The sequence below is a fragment of the Vitis vinifera genome, chromosome 1 (genome assembly GCF_030704535.1).
Source record: "Vitis vinifera cultivar Pinot Noir 40024 chromosome 1, ASM3070453v1".
NCBI lineage: Eukaryota > Viridiplantae > Streptophyta > Magnoliopsida > Vitales > Vitaceae > Vitis > Vitis vinifera.
In genome coordinates this window covers 27,314,444-27,332,261 of record NC_081805.1, presented here as the reverse complement: position 1 = coordinate 27,332,261, position 17,818 = coordinate 27,314,444, and the positions used below count along the sequence as shown (strand labels likewise).

At 32.6% G+C, this 17,818-nt stretch overlaps 1 protein-coding gene across 1 annotated transcript; it reads right to left on the bottom strand.

The window, feature by feature from the left end:
* Positions 1-1,551: 1,551 nt before the first annotated feature.
* Positions 1,552-16,270, bottom strand: LOC100255660 (uncharacterized). Its single transcript, XM_002267732.5, has 5 exons — positions 16,219-16,270; positions 11,112-11,604; positions 3,609-3,722; positions 3,054-3,505; positions 1,552-2,157 (listed from the first exon to the last, which is right to left on the bottom strand). Exons 2-5 carry the CDS (start codon positions 11,595-11,597, stop codon positions 1,764-1,766), a joined length of 1,446 nt encoding a protein of 481 aa, XP_002267768.3. The 5' UTR covers positions 11,598-11,604; positions 16,219-16,270; the 3' UTR covers positions 1,552-1,763.
* Between the last annotated feature and the right edge of the window lie 1,548 nt (positions 16,271-17,818).

Sequence of the window (17,818 nt, the reverse complement as noted above, 5' to 3'; positions counted from 1 at the left end):
TTGTGAAGAAAAAAAAAATTAAATGTTTTTTTTTCAAATTTTTTAATTTTTAAAATTTATAAAAAAAAATTATAAATATTTATAATTTGTTTTATTTCACATTATATATAATCAAGGCATAATAAAGTCATATCCAAACTCATTTGGGTTTCAAAAAATTTCTCAAACCTACCTCGAACCTATTTGTCTTTATCCCAAACCCGCTCCTCTCCCTTTGCCATCCCTTCCAAAGATGATGTAAAAGCATTGAAAAATTGAAAATCAAATATTATAATGGAATGACATGGATTGACAATTCTTAAAAGTAAAATCTAAGTCAGAAATTTTGAAAAGAGTAGGACAAGCAACAAGTGTAAGAATTCAAAGAATAAGTTTGTGTGATTTGAATGCAAGTGGTCAAACGCAATTTAAGGAGGAATTAGACTTTGCGTTAATAACAATTAATTGCTTAAATTATTGAACTAATTAAAAACAAATCGATTTTAATAAGTCTCAATCTTGAAACCGCTCAACGTGGGATTTGTCGCGGACTTCTTACAATCCAAATATCATTCATCGACTCAGACTACTTATGAAATCCCCGTTTAAAGGTAAAAACACTTTCCTCCATTCAATAACAACAAAATAATTTCATTCAAACAGTTTCCTATGATGCTAAGATTCCATAAAAATCATACAATATTTAGGTTACATTGGGGTATGATAAAGTAAATCATGCACAACTAGAATATGATATCCTTGCAATGATATGTCAAGATCTCATAGCCCACAAAATTATAGCATGGTCTTTAATAAATAAAAAATAAAAAAACATTACATTTCAAAGTTTGATATTTGTCTAAAATAAGAAATATACTATAATTTAATATTTTGTATTGAAAAACATGAAAGCTTTGACTATTATTTAAGAACCATTTTATAATTTATAATTTAATATGTAATTTTCTTTTTTAGTAATATTTATAATTAAAATATTTAAAATTTTAAATAAAAAATAATGCATTAGGTTGTTAAATTTTAATTTCATCTCGAGGTTTTAATTAAATATACCTAACTCCCCGTTGATTTGAAATTTTATCAAATACCTCAATTATTTTAACCGAGAGAAAAGGTGAGTAAAATTAATAAATTAAATGAATGGAGAGAACATTCTATGAAATTTCAAATCGATGGTAGGAAAATGTCTTTAGCCCATTCCATAACAAGATAGGGTAAGTACACTAATCTCATCTTTTACCCTATGTACTTCCAAGTTCCAACCAAACATTTCCACCTTCCAAGGTTTTTCATACTTGCACTCGCACCTCCAAAATCTAATAAAGAAACCTTATATGCTTTACACCTAAAATATGACAATATAACAATGGTAGAGGAATTGGAAGTGATTTTATAATTGGTAATTACATTTTAAACATATTTTTATTATAAATAAGAATAATTATAGCATTTTAAAAATATTTTAACTAAACAAAAATCCACTTTCCCTGCATTATATTTGAGAAAAATGTATAAATTGTGAAATATGAGAGCTTGAGAATTTTCCCCAAATGCTAATAGAAATTGTGCTTAGCATTTAAGAAACCCTCCATGTGAAGAGAGGCACATTCAGGCCTACTAGGACAAATGTTCTTAAAATTGCATGAAGAAGTTGATGGCATCAAGCATACAAGTAACAGAGCTGAAAAGGAGTTCAAAAAGCTTTGCCTTCTCAATAATAAGCAAAAGTTCACCATCACCCCTAAATTTCCACTTTCAATTCATTCTTACCGGAAAGTTGGCGGAGGCCCAGCAAAGGAATAAAAGGAAGACACCGGTGCAACTGGCTCAGCCAAGCTCAGCCTTCCAGGCATTGGTCTTCGAAGAGGATCGACAGCATAAACCCGGCTTGGTTCCTCTCGAGCATAATATGATCTATGCGAAGATGGCAATTCTGGTAATGCATGTGATGCCGGTGCTGGGACATATGGTGGTCCCAAAGCATGGGGTCGTAATGAAGGATGGGTGTTTGCAGCTGGTAGCGGGCGTTGATTGTAGTAATCAACTAAAGCTTCGATTGGTAGGAGGGCTTCATCCACCCTTGGCAAGTGAGAGACACGATACTCCCTTTCATAACCAACAGGATGGTCTCTACGAACCATCTCAGGTGCAGTCACATACCTGTGAAGACGGCAGTGTTAACAATAAATCACAGATGGTCTGGTGGGAGGCAGATTTCAAGTCATGAAGAAAAAAAACCCTACTAGTCGCAAACTTGCATAACCCATCTAGACATGAATTTGATTGAATTAGATGTAAAATGGACTTTAATTTGCTTGAGTTTTCCTAAATCCAACAGAAGGAAATAGGAATGGAAGAGTCTCATCCACACCCACTAACTGCACCATCTAAAATGTGTACAGCTTTGACCTCAAGAACCATTGTTGGATCTGAATATGTTGGCACTAAGAGAAGGTCAGAGTATCAGCTAATAAAAGAATAAAATAACAGAAAGCTGGAGGAGATTCACAGATTATTGGAAGGCTTTCAGTATGAAAATAAGAAAATCCGAGTACTTATCTTGCCATGAGAGATAATGAGGTATATACAAATTATGTAAATATATTTCAAGAATAATTGTGTTATCAAATCTACAGAGAAACTAATCAGAGCTTTAACAAATTTGGAGCCATCTATTTATGAGTCTGTTGGTTGGGAAACTAAAGAACCTGCAAGAGTAGTAGAATCATGGGTGAAGATTAGAGTGTGTAATGTAGATGGATTCATAATCTCTAATGTATGGTTTACGAACTTCAACCAAAAATACAAGAAAAAGATCTTCACATTTGAGTTCATGGGGAAACACACACCCCCCTCCTGGCAATTGGTACTATTTTTATTTTTTTGATAAGTGATTTGATACTATAGATATAAGTTCTTCAGATAGTTATCGGCTCCTCGAAAATTGCATGTTAATAAGAGGGAACCAACTAAACAGATAAAAGAAACGAAAAGGCTCAAAATGATAAATAAATATCATAGCACAAGCAGGTGTTCAGAATTGTCAGAAAAGTTACCTTCTGTATGGATATTGTGTGGATGAGACAGGTTTTTCAGTCAAGTATGTCTGAGGTGCTGCTGTGCAATAATAGGGGTCAGTATGATGAGGAAGAGTAGTCTGCCGAACAACACGAGGTTCTTCTATTGAAGCTTGCACACGTGCCACAGAGGGCGCTGCTTCATAATGATCATACACTGAAGATGGTGGTGCAGTTGCTCCATAATGATCGTATAGCGAAGATGAAACCACTTGAGCAGAACGAGGATGCAAAACAAGTGGGCCATGAGTATGTTGAACGCCTGGTAAATATGGGTCCTCTAAAGGAGGCAGTCCTGCCGATGGGCGGAACTGTTCCTCCACAAGTGGAGCTGGGAATGAATGTAGTGGGGCCACATTCGAACCCAAAGGAGCAACAGAAGTTGGTAATGGCACATTGATTGGACGGAACAATGAAATTAAAGCTTTCACCTTGCATTATAAACCAACTTCTTTTAGAAATAAAGAAAATGTTCAATGAAATTGCAAGCAATACAATTTGAAAATTAAATAGTCACTGTAACATTTGCTCTACCTGTTTTTTAGTAAGCTCCGGCCTAAACTTGGAGCCTTCATAGTTATCTCGAATAGCATTTTTGAAAGCACCCTCAGAAAGTGGTAAACATTCCTTCCAAATCTTGAACTTCACCTAACCAGAAAGACAATGATAAGCCAAAGAGAAAAGGATAAAAAAGAAACAAAAATAATTACAGCACAAAATCAAGGTATAGAATGCTGGCTTTTTTAACACTAGCATCGAGAAAAGAAATATATAGCATCATCCTCATGATATTATTTATCTTCTGCGGTACTACTGAAGGGAAACTTTTTTTCAACTCAGTCTTCCTTCACAAACTTTCAAAAAGAAAAATGCTTTAATATTATCTTTGTCAAGAATTGCAAGTACAAGCCACCAACGTTCCCTGATACCAGTTGCTTATGCATTTATTCTTGGTTCTAAGCTCTATCCATTCTGAAATCGTAGAATCTGAAGTTTAACAAGTGCATCTCTTAAACTGAAATCATGAGAACTCCTTTCCAGTTAGTTTATGGATCGTCTTCTGGTGCTCTTTCTGATTGAAAGAGTCCCAATAATACATTAACATAAAAATTTCAAGGGGAGATAAAAGAGAATTTCAATCCTAACAACTACCATGTTAATATCCCATTCAACAGCCAAGCTGACAAACAAGGATGAGAGCACTAGCAGGTCCCTCTCTTATGAACCAGATGGCCCCAAAGGGATACAAACTATTAATAGATAGAGACCTCATGCAAAAACAAAATCTTATTAACTAAAACTACATTAATGGAGATTTAGTCAACAATTTACACAGGGTTAGCAAAAGTAAAACAACTTTCATACATGTGAAAATGGATCATTGGATTGAATATGTGATACGTAGACAGTTTAATTTCAATCAAAATACCCATACTGACACAATATGACATGGGTGTAGGTGCGAGATCCATCCAACTATTTAGCTCGTGCTTTATCTGTTTCTTTAATTATACTTCAAATACAACTGTTTTCCTCTTTATTTATTTCTTAAGTTTTTAAAATCATATTATATTATAGTATTAAATAAATTGTAATAAAAAATAAAGAATTTTTTAATTAACTTCTACCTCTTGTAATTGAAGAAGTGTTTTATCTTTTACTTAACTTTTTAACATTACAATACATAAAAATTAAAAATAAATATCATAATTAATATAATATAAAATTTAAAGATATGTATAATAATTAATAGCATAAAAAATCTAAAGATAAATATTAAAACTAATATATATGGATAAATTATAATAATTAATATAAAAAGTCAAAATTTTCATATGATAAGAAATTAAATATGAATTATATTACACAATTGATATAAATTTCAAATGTTTTAAACTAATCAAAGTCTACTAGTAATGTGATATAATAGTTTCTTAAAGATTTTATTAGCATCCTCCTTAAATAAAAATAAATAGGTTCTTCACGTACAATTAGTAGTAACATTGAAGTCAAATAATGCTTAACATCTTATTAAAATAGAAAAGATGTAATAAATATATTTTTATAATTAATTATGAAGTATTATAGATAACTTATCTTATTGTGCTTACATTTAGTATTAATTTATTTTTCTTTAGGACCGTATCCAGGTACCCAGACCTATAGTTAAGATCATTTTCAGCTGAATTCTTGTGCCCTAAGATTTTGGGATACAAATGATCCAAAACCTAGATGCATACTTATACCCAAACCCATGGAACATCAGATTGAATCCTCCCCCCTCCTCAAAAAACAAAAAACTACCTAAGGAATTTAATTGTTCTTTAATCTCAAAACCCTAGCCAAGACATTTTTTCCTCAGCATAAACTACTCCAGAAAACCACAAATTGTAGCTATTCTAGAGCAAGGGCGACTAGAGAACGCACCCTCCCAGCACTTGAAACAACCAAGGAAAGCAACGCATTGCCTTCCATCTCCGAAACATAAAAGGTCTATCAAACATATATAGAAAAATAACAAAGGAAATATAAGGGAGCCCCATTGCTTTATATTTTTTAAATTCTAGACAAATTGAATCCTTCTCTCTCTCTTTTTAACAGCAAATGTAAATGGTATACTATATAAAAGTGCCTATCGAGAGGGAACAACTCGAATAAAGAGCACAAACTCTAAAATAACCACATTAGTCTTAAAGCAACCCACAACCTTACCCAAACTTTCTATGAAATCTCAAAATGGCAGATCTTCATCTCCCAAAGGATTCCCCAACCAAGCAAAAAGAGATTTGGTGCAAGAATCTTTTGATATTGCTCCTTTTAAACACACCCAAAACAAACACAAAGCAGGAATGTTGCACAAACTTCATCCCTTCCCAAAAAAGAATATTATATAAACTACAAAATGCCCTTCACATAGAAAAACTACATCCTCCACACTCCAAACAAGGACAAATGCAAAGACCACAAGTTGCTTGCACAAACACAATGCATGAGGGTACGGTTTTTTTTCTGATTCCTCCTTTATTTGCAAAGACAACAAGAGAGCACACCACCTTAGGAAGAAATTGACAATAAGTTCCCAACCCTGAAGATTAAGGAAAAGGATCTCACAAGAAACATCCATTCTCATACGGACTCCAAACCAACTCATCGATGTTTCCACATGAAAGACCACAAAATGGATAAGCTACAAAATCATTTTGCTGCAAAAGCATCTTTGCCATCTATAGCTCCTAGTGTGAAGAGCACCTCAAAACCCTTGGGACTTTAATGAGCCTGACTCCTCTCCTCCCCCACAAGTCCACAACCCAAGCATTTTTGTTTGCCGCAATATTAAATAAGTTGCACAGAAATCTTTCAGAGCAATTACCTCAAACTAAACATCCAACATCCAACCAAAGCTTAGTCCTTCTCCATTGCCCAAGGGAAAGCTAGACCTTGTTTTAAATGTACCCCAACCTCTTCTAATAGCTCCCTAAAGCCTTTTCCCATAGGTCTTAGTCCAGTTCCTATGGCATAAGCCACCTCAAACTCCCCAAACTTCTTTTCAAATTAAAGAAATTAAATTACAAGGCACAAGAACCATCTTTAGACTATGCTAAAGAAAGCAAAATAGAAAAGAGATATAAGAAAGAATGTTATCCTGCACTCATTAACTTTTAGAGTGGTCTTAGTAGTTTTTGGAATTAGACTTTTCCTCTTTTCTAAATTTTTTGGGTGATTGGAATTGTGGTTAGCTTTCACTATCTCTAGGTTTTTTTCTTTCTCTTTTGCAACCTGGTTTGGCTCTTTTTTGTATACTGCTTGTGTACGTAGGGTGCGCCCCCTATTTTGGCGTTTCTTAATTCAATCTACCTTTGTCTATCAAAAAGAAAATTAAAAAAATTGTAATTATTTTAAATAGCTATCAACTACTTCAAATATTGAAAATAAGAAGTTAATCCTAGAACCATTTGCCTCCTTTCTTAACAAGGTAACAATGCCAACTAGAATACACTGCTCTCGAAGATTGCATTTAAGATATCTTAAATATAGAAAACATAAAAAACCACAATCCTTAAACTATGATTCTCGGATTCTCCAACTTCACCCAACATACCCATATCAACACCACACAACATGGTTGTGGGTGTCAGACCTTTATTTTATACTCCTATTTTGCTTCAGATATGACTATTTGATGTTAATTGATTTTTTATTTTTTTTTTCAACTTCCTTAGCATATTATAACATTGAAGAGAGAGAGAGAGAGAGAACTTAAGAAGATATATATATATATATAAGAGAGAACTTAAGAATATTAAGAGATAAGGAAGAAAAGATAAAAATAAAGACAAAAAATATAGGAAGTTTTAATCAAAGATATTTTTACTTTTAATGGACTTCAAATTGGTTTGTGTTTTTTTTTCCCTTTTTATTATATCATACCCCCATATCCAAATCTAAATTTTAGATTGTTAGATAGCATGATATACATGATTGTGGGCCCAAAAGCAGCTATGAAAATTGATTCTCCAACATGGTATCAAATCTTCATTTAACGGGAGGTTATGAGTTTGAATCTCACTTTATGTTATTTCTTCAATTATTAAGCCCTCGTGCAAGCCCAACAAAGGTAACAAAGGTTGTTTGTGGTTTATTTGCATATAGGTTTGTTTATCTTTCAAAATGCAAGTATGAGGTTGCATTTAAAGTAGGGTGTTAGAGAGTATAATATACATTATAGATTCAAACCTAACTGCTTAAACCTTTAGGAAAATTGATTGTTCAATAATATCCACACCTAACACCCACACCCAACTCCAAGCAACATAACTTCTAAACCATTGGGTAGCTGATTAGTGTTATTTTTGGGATTGGGTTAAGTTGTATATTGAAGACGGCTTTTTGTCAATGTTAGGATTTGTGGATTGGTTAAGCTTTATGTAGGGGTCGTTTGCTAGTTTTTGTGTTTTTGTGCTTCCTTTTGGGTATTATGGGTACTTTGTATACATTATGTATACCTTTTTTTTTTAATTTATAAAAAAAAAAAAAAGGTGTTTAACCCCTTGACTTGGAGCATGCGGCGGCACCTTGGCCCATGAGTGGCCTATAACCAATGCAAGGTGGCACAAGGGTGTAATACCTTATGCAATGAGACAACATGGTGAGCGATAGGTGCAACGCCATGGCCTGTTGCAACAGCAAGATGGACTTGGACAAGGCATAGCGATGCAACAACAACGAAGCCACCTCAAATGGGATGCCTGATGCTTGGCACAAGGGTTGATAACATTTTATTAGTAGAAGCAACAATTTTCGAAGGTAGGTCATCTTCTAGTGCTTCATTGCTTTAGGGAGGGCATTCTACATTTTCTTCCCCCTTTATTTCTATGGCTAGGTCACCCATTAATGGTAGTGGGTCATTGAATCAACCCTTGTGATACGATCTTGATTGGGAAAAGGATTCTTAGTCAAAGATGGGGCTTTCTACAAAGAGCTAGAAATGGTTTGCTTAGGATGATGCTTCAAGATGGCTCAATAATGGAATTTCTGGACAAATGTTGAAGGTCCTACTTGTAAGGAAGTCTAACTATTGTTCGGTGGGGGTGGAGTATCCTTTTGACGACCTCTTTACTAAGCTAGCCGATTTCAATAGATTTGCGGGATGCCAGCTATGGGTTTTGAAAAGGAGATCCTCACACTTTTGAGGAATATTGAGATGAGGAGAGGGCATGGTGTTAATGTTTCAAGGGAGAAGAGGAAGCCAAACTCATCACCTTATCTCAAGAAAGAGATCTGGAAATTAGAATGCTCAGTTAATTACAAAAGCTCTCCTCTAATAGATAGGGGTATAGGGAGGAGCAGTAAGGATTCAACTCTCATTGCATAAAGATGTCATATCTCCCTTCTTGCATTGGTAGATAGGCAATGGTTGTAAAAATGCTTAGGAGGTAGATCCAGTTTGCTTTCAAGAATCAAAGATGCTTCTCTTGTTAGTTCCGATTGTGAAAAGCCTAGGTTTAGAATATTGGTTTTAGGAGCAGTGGTGGCATAACAGTCAGCTAAGGACAGTTCGGTCTTCTCTTTATTGTTAGGGTCATTGTTCCTTATTGTTCTTTTTTCCCTTTAGCTTGCTTTTTGGCGCTTTTTGTATATTAAGTGTGTACTTTGATGCGCCTTTTCCAAGCACTTTTAATCTATTCTCTCATTTTACCTATTCCAAAAAACCAAAACAACAACAACAACAATTGAAGCTTCTCATCTCTAGCAATGGGAAGTTAAAGAAATCTTAAACACAATGTTGCCCCACCAACCTACATATCAAACAAAAACATCACTCTTTATCACCACCCAGAAGGATAAACCTGGAGACCTCATCCCAACTACTCCTATTCTAATCTCATACTTGCCTTCAATCATCCTAAATTGTCCTCTTTAATGAATCTCCATTTTCCTAGAAGAGCTTAACCTAAGGTGCTCCACTTTTTAACCCACAATTCTCTTTGAGAAAGCAAACCACATTCTAATCAACTAAATGAAGCTTGTCTCCCCTATTAAGGCCACCCCAAAGCAAATCTTTCTAAAGCTTCTCCAAGTGGTTATAAACAAAAACTAGCATAACATAGACATATGCTACCCCGAAGCATGCAACAAGTGATTTAATTAAAATGATATACCTCCTTTATGAACCTACAAACATTTCAAAAAGGATAATATTCATCTAGATTCTCTACTCAATATCCCATAGAGAGTCCCATAGAGAGAGGGGACCCCATTGCTCAGCCCCCCTTGACCTATCAAAATACTTAATGACATCTCATTAATGAGAACAAAATATCTAATCAGAGAAACCCCATGTAACAAAGGAAAGTACATGGGGAAGTTCCAATTCATATGACTATAAGTTGTTTCAATATTTGACTTGCCTTAAACAATTCATTTCTCAAATGTGAATCCATCGCCACATTTGCAGCTAAAATTATATCCAAGATATGATTCCCTTACATAAAACCATTTTGAGAATTTGAGATCATTGTGTCAATTACCTTTCTCATCCTCTAAGCAAAGGACCTTAGCAATAATTTATAAATGCTTCCCATTTATAATACTTCACCTCTTCCTCATTCCTTTACCTAGAAACTAACACAATGAAAGTGGCATTCAAGTTCTTCCCAAAACTCACCAAATCTCTAAAAGTGGTCAAAAAGACATGTCATTTCTCTTATTTCTCAACTCTGCTACCAAAGTATCGTATTAAGTATGGCCACTATCTTCATTCAAATAATGCTTCAAGATAGGTTTCCTAGTGCTTTGAGACACTAAAAAAGACAAGAACCAACCCCTATTAGGTTTTTACAAGGTGAAGAAAAAAATGCCCCCATATAAAAGAACCTCTTTAATTCTAGTTGTTTTTTCATGTGGGGTGAGAATTTACTTTGAAATTCAAAAGAAAAAGGAAACATAATCACCTTAGATTAAAGTATAATTAGTCCCATGTTGGGATTTTAAACTTAAGAAATGTCTTAAACTTTTCTATGAATAAAGATCGCATTTGAAAATAAAGAATATGTGAATGACACAAGTGTCATAGATGGTGATCTACTTAAAAGTTCAAGGGGAACAACCAAGGCAAGCATATCTAGGATTGCTCACTCCCCTATAAGCTAAGGTCTCTAAGAATGCGCCATGAAATCAATCACAAGTGTTAATAACATCTTTTGATACTCCACTATGTTGTATTCTAAAGGTAAAAATGATTTTAAGTATTACTTTTAAAGCTAAAGCATGGTAAAAGCACAAGAATGATACTACATCATAGGAAAACCAAGCATTTTGTATTTCAAGCTAAACCTCAAACAAAGAACGAATATTAAATCTCACCCCTACTTTCAAAGTAAGTAAATTTATAACAAAAGCATAAGCAAGTTAGCTAAACTAGCATGCTACAATAAGGTAAGCTTAATTAACTAGTATATCACACATCACACCCTACTGCACACCAAATTATTTTAGGTACAGGACATCCCACATTATTGACATTAAAAACCTAGTTACCTGTGCAGGAAATTTCCCATTGAAAGCGTCTTGTTCCAAATTCATTTGTCCTTTAGAGCTTGCCTCATATATGCCATAGAGAAGTTTCAAGTCAAAGTCGAACAAGAAAAGCTTCGTTCCCACTTTGATTTTTGCTACTTCTTCCTTTCTCCCCGTTGGTAGCCCAAAAACACGATATTGGTAGCATTGAGGTTTTGTTTTTCCATTACACATGAATATAAACCCAAAAACCCACTCCTCATTCCCCTTCTCCTTCTTTTTCTCCCCTTTATTGCTAGCATTAGGAGGAGTGGCATTAGAGGAAGCAATGATAGTCGTATTAGGAGTAGAAGTAGAAGAAGGACCAATATCAAGGGCAGAAGCCTCGTTGATTTTCTTCACTTTCTTCTTTTTCTTTGAAGATTTCTTCTCTATCTTCTTACTCGCATTTGGGGGGTTCACATGAGGCCCATTATTTCTAGACTTCTTTCCTTTACTCTTAGCCATGGACCAACTGTAATGATAGAATTGGAATTAAAAAAGTACATCATTCTCGCAAATTCAACACAAGAATCCCAACCTAGGACACAGATTGAACATTAATACTACACAAAAAAAGAAAAGAAAATAAAAGAAAAGTTCACATATGATGCTTCTGAAAAAAGGCGCACTAAAGTACAGAGAATGTATACAAATAGCACCCATACAAGCGAACAAATTTGAGAACATCTACAAAGATGTTTTCTTTTATGTGAATATATATAAAAACCTAATTTCTCATATAAAAAGTGAAAAACAAAGTACCTTATTTCATAGATACCATCAAATACAATTAGAAAATTGGCATATTATCATACTATAACACTAAATATAACTTATCACAAATATGTAAAATCCTTTTCATTAGCCAAGTTTTATTATTTTAACAAATAAGTGCAAAATAACTTCCAAACTTGTCATTTTGCACTTTTATGAAAAGGTTAATAATTTTTTTTGTTTTTTTTTTTAATAACCGAGGAATCTTCCATGGTCAAGCCCTTAGAACTCTCCATGGGGATCCAAACCTCGGGGTCCTGACCACGCCCGCAACAACCAGCCCTGGGTAAATCAGGGTATCATTAAAAAGGTCAATAATTAATAGTTGATAAAAAGGTAAATACTAATAACTAGCTATAAATTAAAATATCTTACAAGTCTATTAATTCCAATCATTGCATTCTTTATTTAGGCAATAGAAAGACGATTAACCTTGTATTCTTTTAGTATCCGATGGCATTAGGTATGTGGTAAAGGCACTTAATTTGACAATTATCTCCTAGGATTCTCCAAGAGACATTACCAACATGATGAAGATGGCATCTACAAGTTTTAGGTGAAAACCTATTGAAGTGTTATGACAAACAATGCCTTCTTTTTATAAAATAAAAAAAAAAACAATATGGTATATTAAGGTAAGTAAAAATAAGTATAATAGAAGGAACATAAATTCTCTAAAAACTACACAAAAAGAAAGTAGGAACCTCCAAAGTACAAGTAAATCTATACAATCATGAGGTTCCACAAACCATGTCCCATGTAGGAATATACAAAGAAAAATCTATGCTTGCTAGTCCAAACCCTTGGAACTATGCACCAACATCCAATCAAGTTGGATCCAATTAAGAGGAATATCCTTAAAAGTTGTGGTGCAAGAGGCTCAAAAGGAGGCTAAGAAATGAATTATGTCCCAAAGACCCCTTGAAGTTCTTGTCTTATCCTAAAAAATCCAAACATTTCTTTCCTACCACACAACCCACATCAAAGCAAGACAAGAGAATGGCCACAACACCTTGCCTCCACTGGTGCTTCCTAATCCTTTATATGAGATAATCATCATGTCACAAATACTCCTAAGAGAAACCCAATCCATATGAGCTAGGCTGAATAGTTTATACCATAACCCAAAACTCAAAAAGAAGACAAGCAATGTTTTAAACCCTGGACCATCATTGAACTACGAAAGTTACTATATCATGGGTCACTAGTCAGATAGATGGTTTAATCATAATAAAGGTCAAAGTTTGATGTCATAAATATGAAATATATATGTTATTAAAATGAATGATAATTATAATAAGTTAAAGATATATATATGTATAATAAAAATAAATAAAGATATTTCATCAAAAATATAAATGTATTAATATTTCTAATTTTATTACATGGTAGAAGTATAAGACATCCAATAATGAAATAAGATTTAATTATTTTACTTAATCTACATTTTAACAACAATACATTCTACTGTTATAAAACTGTACATTTTAATCTATCAAATTATTCTACTATTATAAAAATTATTATATTGTTTTTCTTATGTTATTTTTATATTTATTATCTTACAAATTAGTGCACACAAATAATTATAATTACTTTAAACTTTTGAAAAAGCCAATTTGATTACTTTATGTCATATATATGATAAAAGAACAACATTGGCTTAGTGGTTACTAAGCCAACATTTTTTATTAAGGGGTTTAGGTTCAAGCCCAACCTATAATATTCAATTAAAAATAAATTTTAAAAACTACAAAACCCTGTTTTGAAAAAACCTGCCAAGTTAGTCGGCCAACCACTAGGTTCATTATCAGTTTAATTCAAAACTAGGTTGAAAAGTTGGACCAAACTAGAAAGACGACCTCCAATCGACAATTGGGCCAATTAGACTAGTCAACCCCATTTAGTTTTAAAAACATTAGTGATAAGAACCCATACATGTTAAATAAGATTTTGCATGCTCTTCACTACTAGGTACTATTAGTAAAGGGTTTCAAGGTATTCCTTTTCACTTGATTGTGACTCGTTAAAGAGGACATAGAGTTCAAGAGAATTGTCTAATTAATTTAATAGACCCCTCCACCTTTGAGATGTATTAAACTTAGTTTTGATGGCTATTCTTCAAGCAACTCAAGCTAAATGGGAGTTAGTGGAGTATTTAGAAATTCTAAGGAAAGGGAGTTTAGAACTTTTCCAAGCCAATCAAGTTTGGCTTGACCATGGAAGCTAGACACTGGCTTTTTGGAGAGTTTGGTAAAAGTACCCTCCTAAAGCTTCAAGAAAAGGGACATTCAAATGTTGTTCTCTTGTTAATGTCTTTAGGAGAGAATTGATGAAATTTGGATCTTTGAATTTGAAAGATCGATAATCTTTCAAAAGAATTGAGATTTTACTTTGCTCATAATCCAAATAGAAGAAACCACATAGATTCACCACGAGAAGCCTCCATGCGAGAGCTTTTCTTGGCAATTCCTTATCCCTTTAGCATTTATTTTCTCCAAGAGAACATTGTTGGTTTAGGTAAAGCTTTTAATGGTGCCGACTAAGCAATATTTAGCCTCCTCATGGTGCATCGGATTCATCTTAGCCTCCTCATTGCATTTAGCTTGAAGGATAACCAATCTTTTCAATTACCTAAATTTATTATTAAAACTAGTTTTTTTTATTCCTATTAAAAAAAAAAAAGATGAATCCGATGCACAATGGAGCATAAGGATTCCATTGAAATACATTGAAAGAAACTTAGGATTGACATCAACAAATCATATTAAAGAAAATCGACGGGTTTCTTTCCATTCAATTGGTCAACATTTCTTTTAGTTCATTCACATGATAATCTCAAAATCAATTATGGCAATCACACACTTCTTGTGATCCCCAAGAGGGTCCTGTCATAAATTTTTGTTGTAGCTTAAGAGATTTCATGGCCACGTTAGATATGCATGTGTGCCTAAAGCTGTTTAGGGACAAAAAAATTAACCTTGTGACGATCAAACCAAGTGAAATTTACTATAAAAGCACAAAATATCTTACAAAGCAATACTCGTAGTTGTATATCTATACCATATATAAAAGTAAACTTTTCCTTCTTAAAATACCCCTATTGTATCACTTGTTACCCCTTATATCTTACATCTTGATTATTCCATTATAACCACCATAATAAATTCACCTCAAAATAAAAATAAATTCACCATCTTATTATTTATTTTGTAATAATTGATAAAATCAAAGTTATTTTTCACTTTAAAGTTCTTCCTTTTCTCCTTTTAAGATCAGATTTTTTACATTTTTTGTTGAAAATGCTGTCAAACAGACCCTTAATTTTAGTTCTAGTCCAAAATGAAATCCTATAATTCAAAATTTTCAGCAATAGCGTTGACAACTTAACAGCATTCAAAGAGAAACCCCATCCCTCTGTTCGATTTCCAATAAAATAGAGCAATATTTCATTCTTCTGCTATCATCTTTTGTTTCCCACCAAAAAAGAAGGCCTTGGGTCAATGAAGCCAAACAGAAAATTGCATTTTTTTCTTTATACCCGAATCCTGGGTGGAGAAAATTTAGCAATTCAAAATTATAATTACTCTTTGCATATTCCCTCTGCATCTAAACTAAAACTAATCTCATACAAGAGAACATTCCCAAATAGCAAAGACCGTCAATGTAACAAAAATTTCAGCATTGATCCAAACTTGCAATAGTTCCACAGCTGTTCAAGGAGAAACCTTAGAATTCAAAACTTCCAGCAAAAGCATACCCAAGTTACAAACTCCTGGGAGTGAAATCCGAGATTCTGTTTGCTTACCAAGAAATTAATCCTTTGCATCTAAACTAAATCTAGTTTCATAGAAGAGGACATTCCCAAATAGCAAAGAACGTCAATCTAACAAAAAATACAGCATTAATTGAAACTTGCAATGATTCCACGGCTGCCCAAAGAGAAACCCTGTAATTCAAAACGTCCAACAGTAGCATACTCAAGTTACAAACCACTCGGAGTGAAATCCGAGCCCCTGTATGGTTACCAAGAAAATGAAGAAAAATAAAAGAAAACCATATTTCGATTCCTTTTTATCTCTTTCACTCTCTCCGCTGCCAAAAACAAAAACAAAAAAAAAACAAAAACAAAAATACAAACAAAAAACTAACTGTAGGTAAAGTGCCATTTCCTGTATTCCGAGCCCTAGATAGTGAAAATTTTACGATTCAAAATTTCTTCCATTTTCTCATCGTTTTTCTCGGCATTCAAACACTTGTATCTAACCTAAAAGTCGATTTATTGAATTGGGAACAGAGATTGGTCGAGTACCTTGAGCTCGGAAATCGATCGACGCCGCCTTTGGAAAAGAAATGATAAAATGCTTATGGGTAAGAACTGAAGCTTCTCCGGCGATCGAACGATTCGAACCTCAAAGCGTTTACATCGGTCCGGTGATAATGGGCTATGCTTGGGCTGGCCCAATTTTTAAACTATTGGACTGTCAGTAGATGATTTCCAAGACGTGTCATAATCCATAATTTGGTATGGACAAAGCCCAACCCAAGTTGAATCCCACTCCAGTTCACTTTGAATATCTAATCCTTTTAATCCAGTTTGGGCCCTTTGGGCTTCACGAATTGAGTTAATTTATTATTATTTATTTACAGATTAATACCTTCGTTTTAACCTTTAGCTTCAATAAAAGGATTAAATAATTTAATTACATACAAATATTTTAATTAATTTTAATTATATTTAATTGTCTTTTGTATTTTTAATGATAAATCAAATATAAAACAATAATTTTCTTAATATTTTTTTTATTTTTCTTAATTATTTTCTAAAACCAAATTATTTATAATTTAATATATTCTCGTGTTCCACATAAATTATTTTTGTAATGATATATTTTCTATACTATCAGTCGACCTATATTATTATTTGAAAGAACAAATTATAAAAATTTTCTAATAATAATACTCTTTCAATATGAGACTCTAGTATCATAAGTTTTCATTATTTTATTTTATTGTAATAAATATAATAAATTCATCTTTTTAAATAAATAATTAATTAAAAAGGATAAAAAATCTCATATCCATAAATTTAATATATTTCATTTCGTAACCCGTTTTTAATATAGATATCCCATGATAAATTCTTAATAAGTTATTCCATTAAATATAATTAAAAATAAGAATATTTTTTCCCATGATATTTATTAAATTTGAAAAGTGTAAGAAACGAATAAAATAAAATTTAGCATGAATTTTTAATATGAGAAGTAAAAGGTTTTTTTTTTAAAAAAAAAAAGTTTTTGGTTTGAGATTCACATCAGCATATTGACATAAACTTTGAGTTAAAATTGGGATGACTTTCATTGAATTTATCAAAAAAGTTACATTGGTTTTAAAATTTAGAAAATTATTAATTGATTCATAAACATCCGGATTAAATGTATATAGCTTTAGTTTTTAGATCTTTAATTTTGTAGTATTGATATTATTTTTTGAATACTTGGTTTTCCGTCACAATATATTTAAAGAGCCTATGATAGATTTTTATACACCCTATGAGATTTAGGGTATATGAATTGAGTGATCTGAGTTTACAACTATATATATATATATATTTGTTAGAAAAAAAGGTATTTTTATGATTAAAAAAAGTTGAGGATTAGATGTACAAAGACATGATACCCTTTCAATCAAATAAGCTTTTCTTAATAATAGTTTAATTTTTTATTTGTATTTAAATATTTTATTGACCAAACTAGTACATCATAGTCTATTTGTAAACGGAAAAAAAAGAGATTAAACATAATAACGTATATTAAACAACATCCATTTTAAATATTATAAATGATCTTAAAAAAATGTTTCACAAATCAATTTAATGACTTAATTTATGTTAATTTCAATATTTTTTT

Coding starts and splice junctions, on each gene's coding strand:
- LOC100255660 (XM_002267732.5), bottom strand. CDS start 11,597: ATGGCTAAGAGTAAAGGAAAGAAGTCTAGAAATAATGGGCCTCATGTG. Junction 3,723..11,111: donor ATGGGAAATTTCCTGCACAG/GTAACTAGGTTT, acceptor CTTTCTGGTTAG/GTGAAGTTCAAGATTTGGAA. Junction 2,158..3,053: donor ACACAATATCCATACAGAAG/GTAACTTTTCTG, acceptor CCGTCTTCACAG/GTATGTGACTGCACCTGAGA.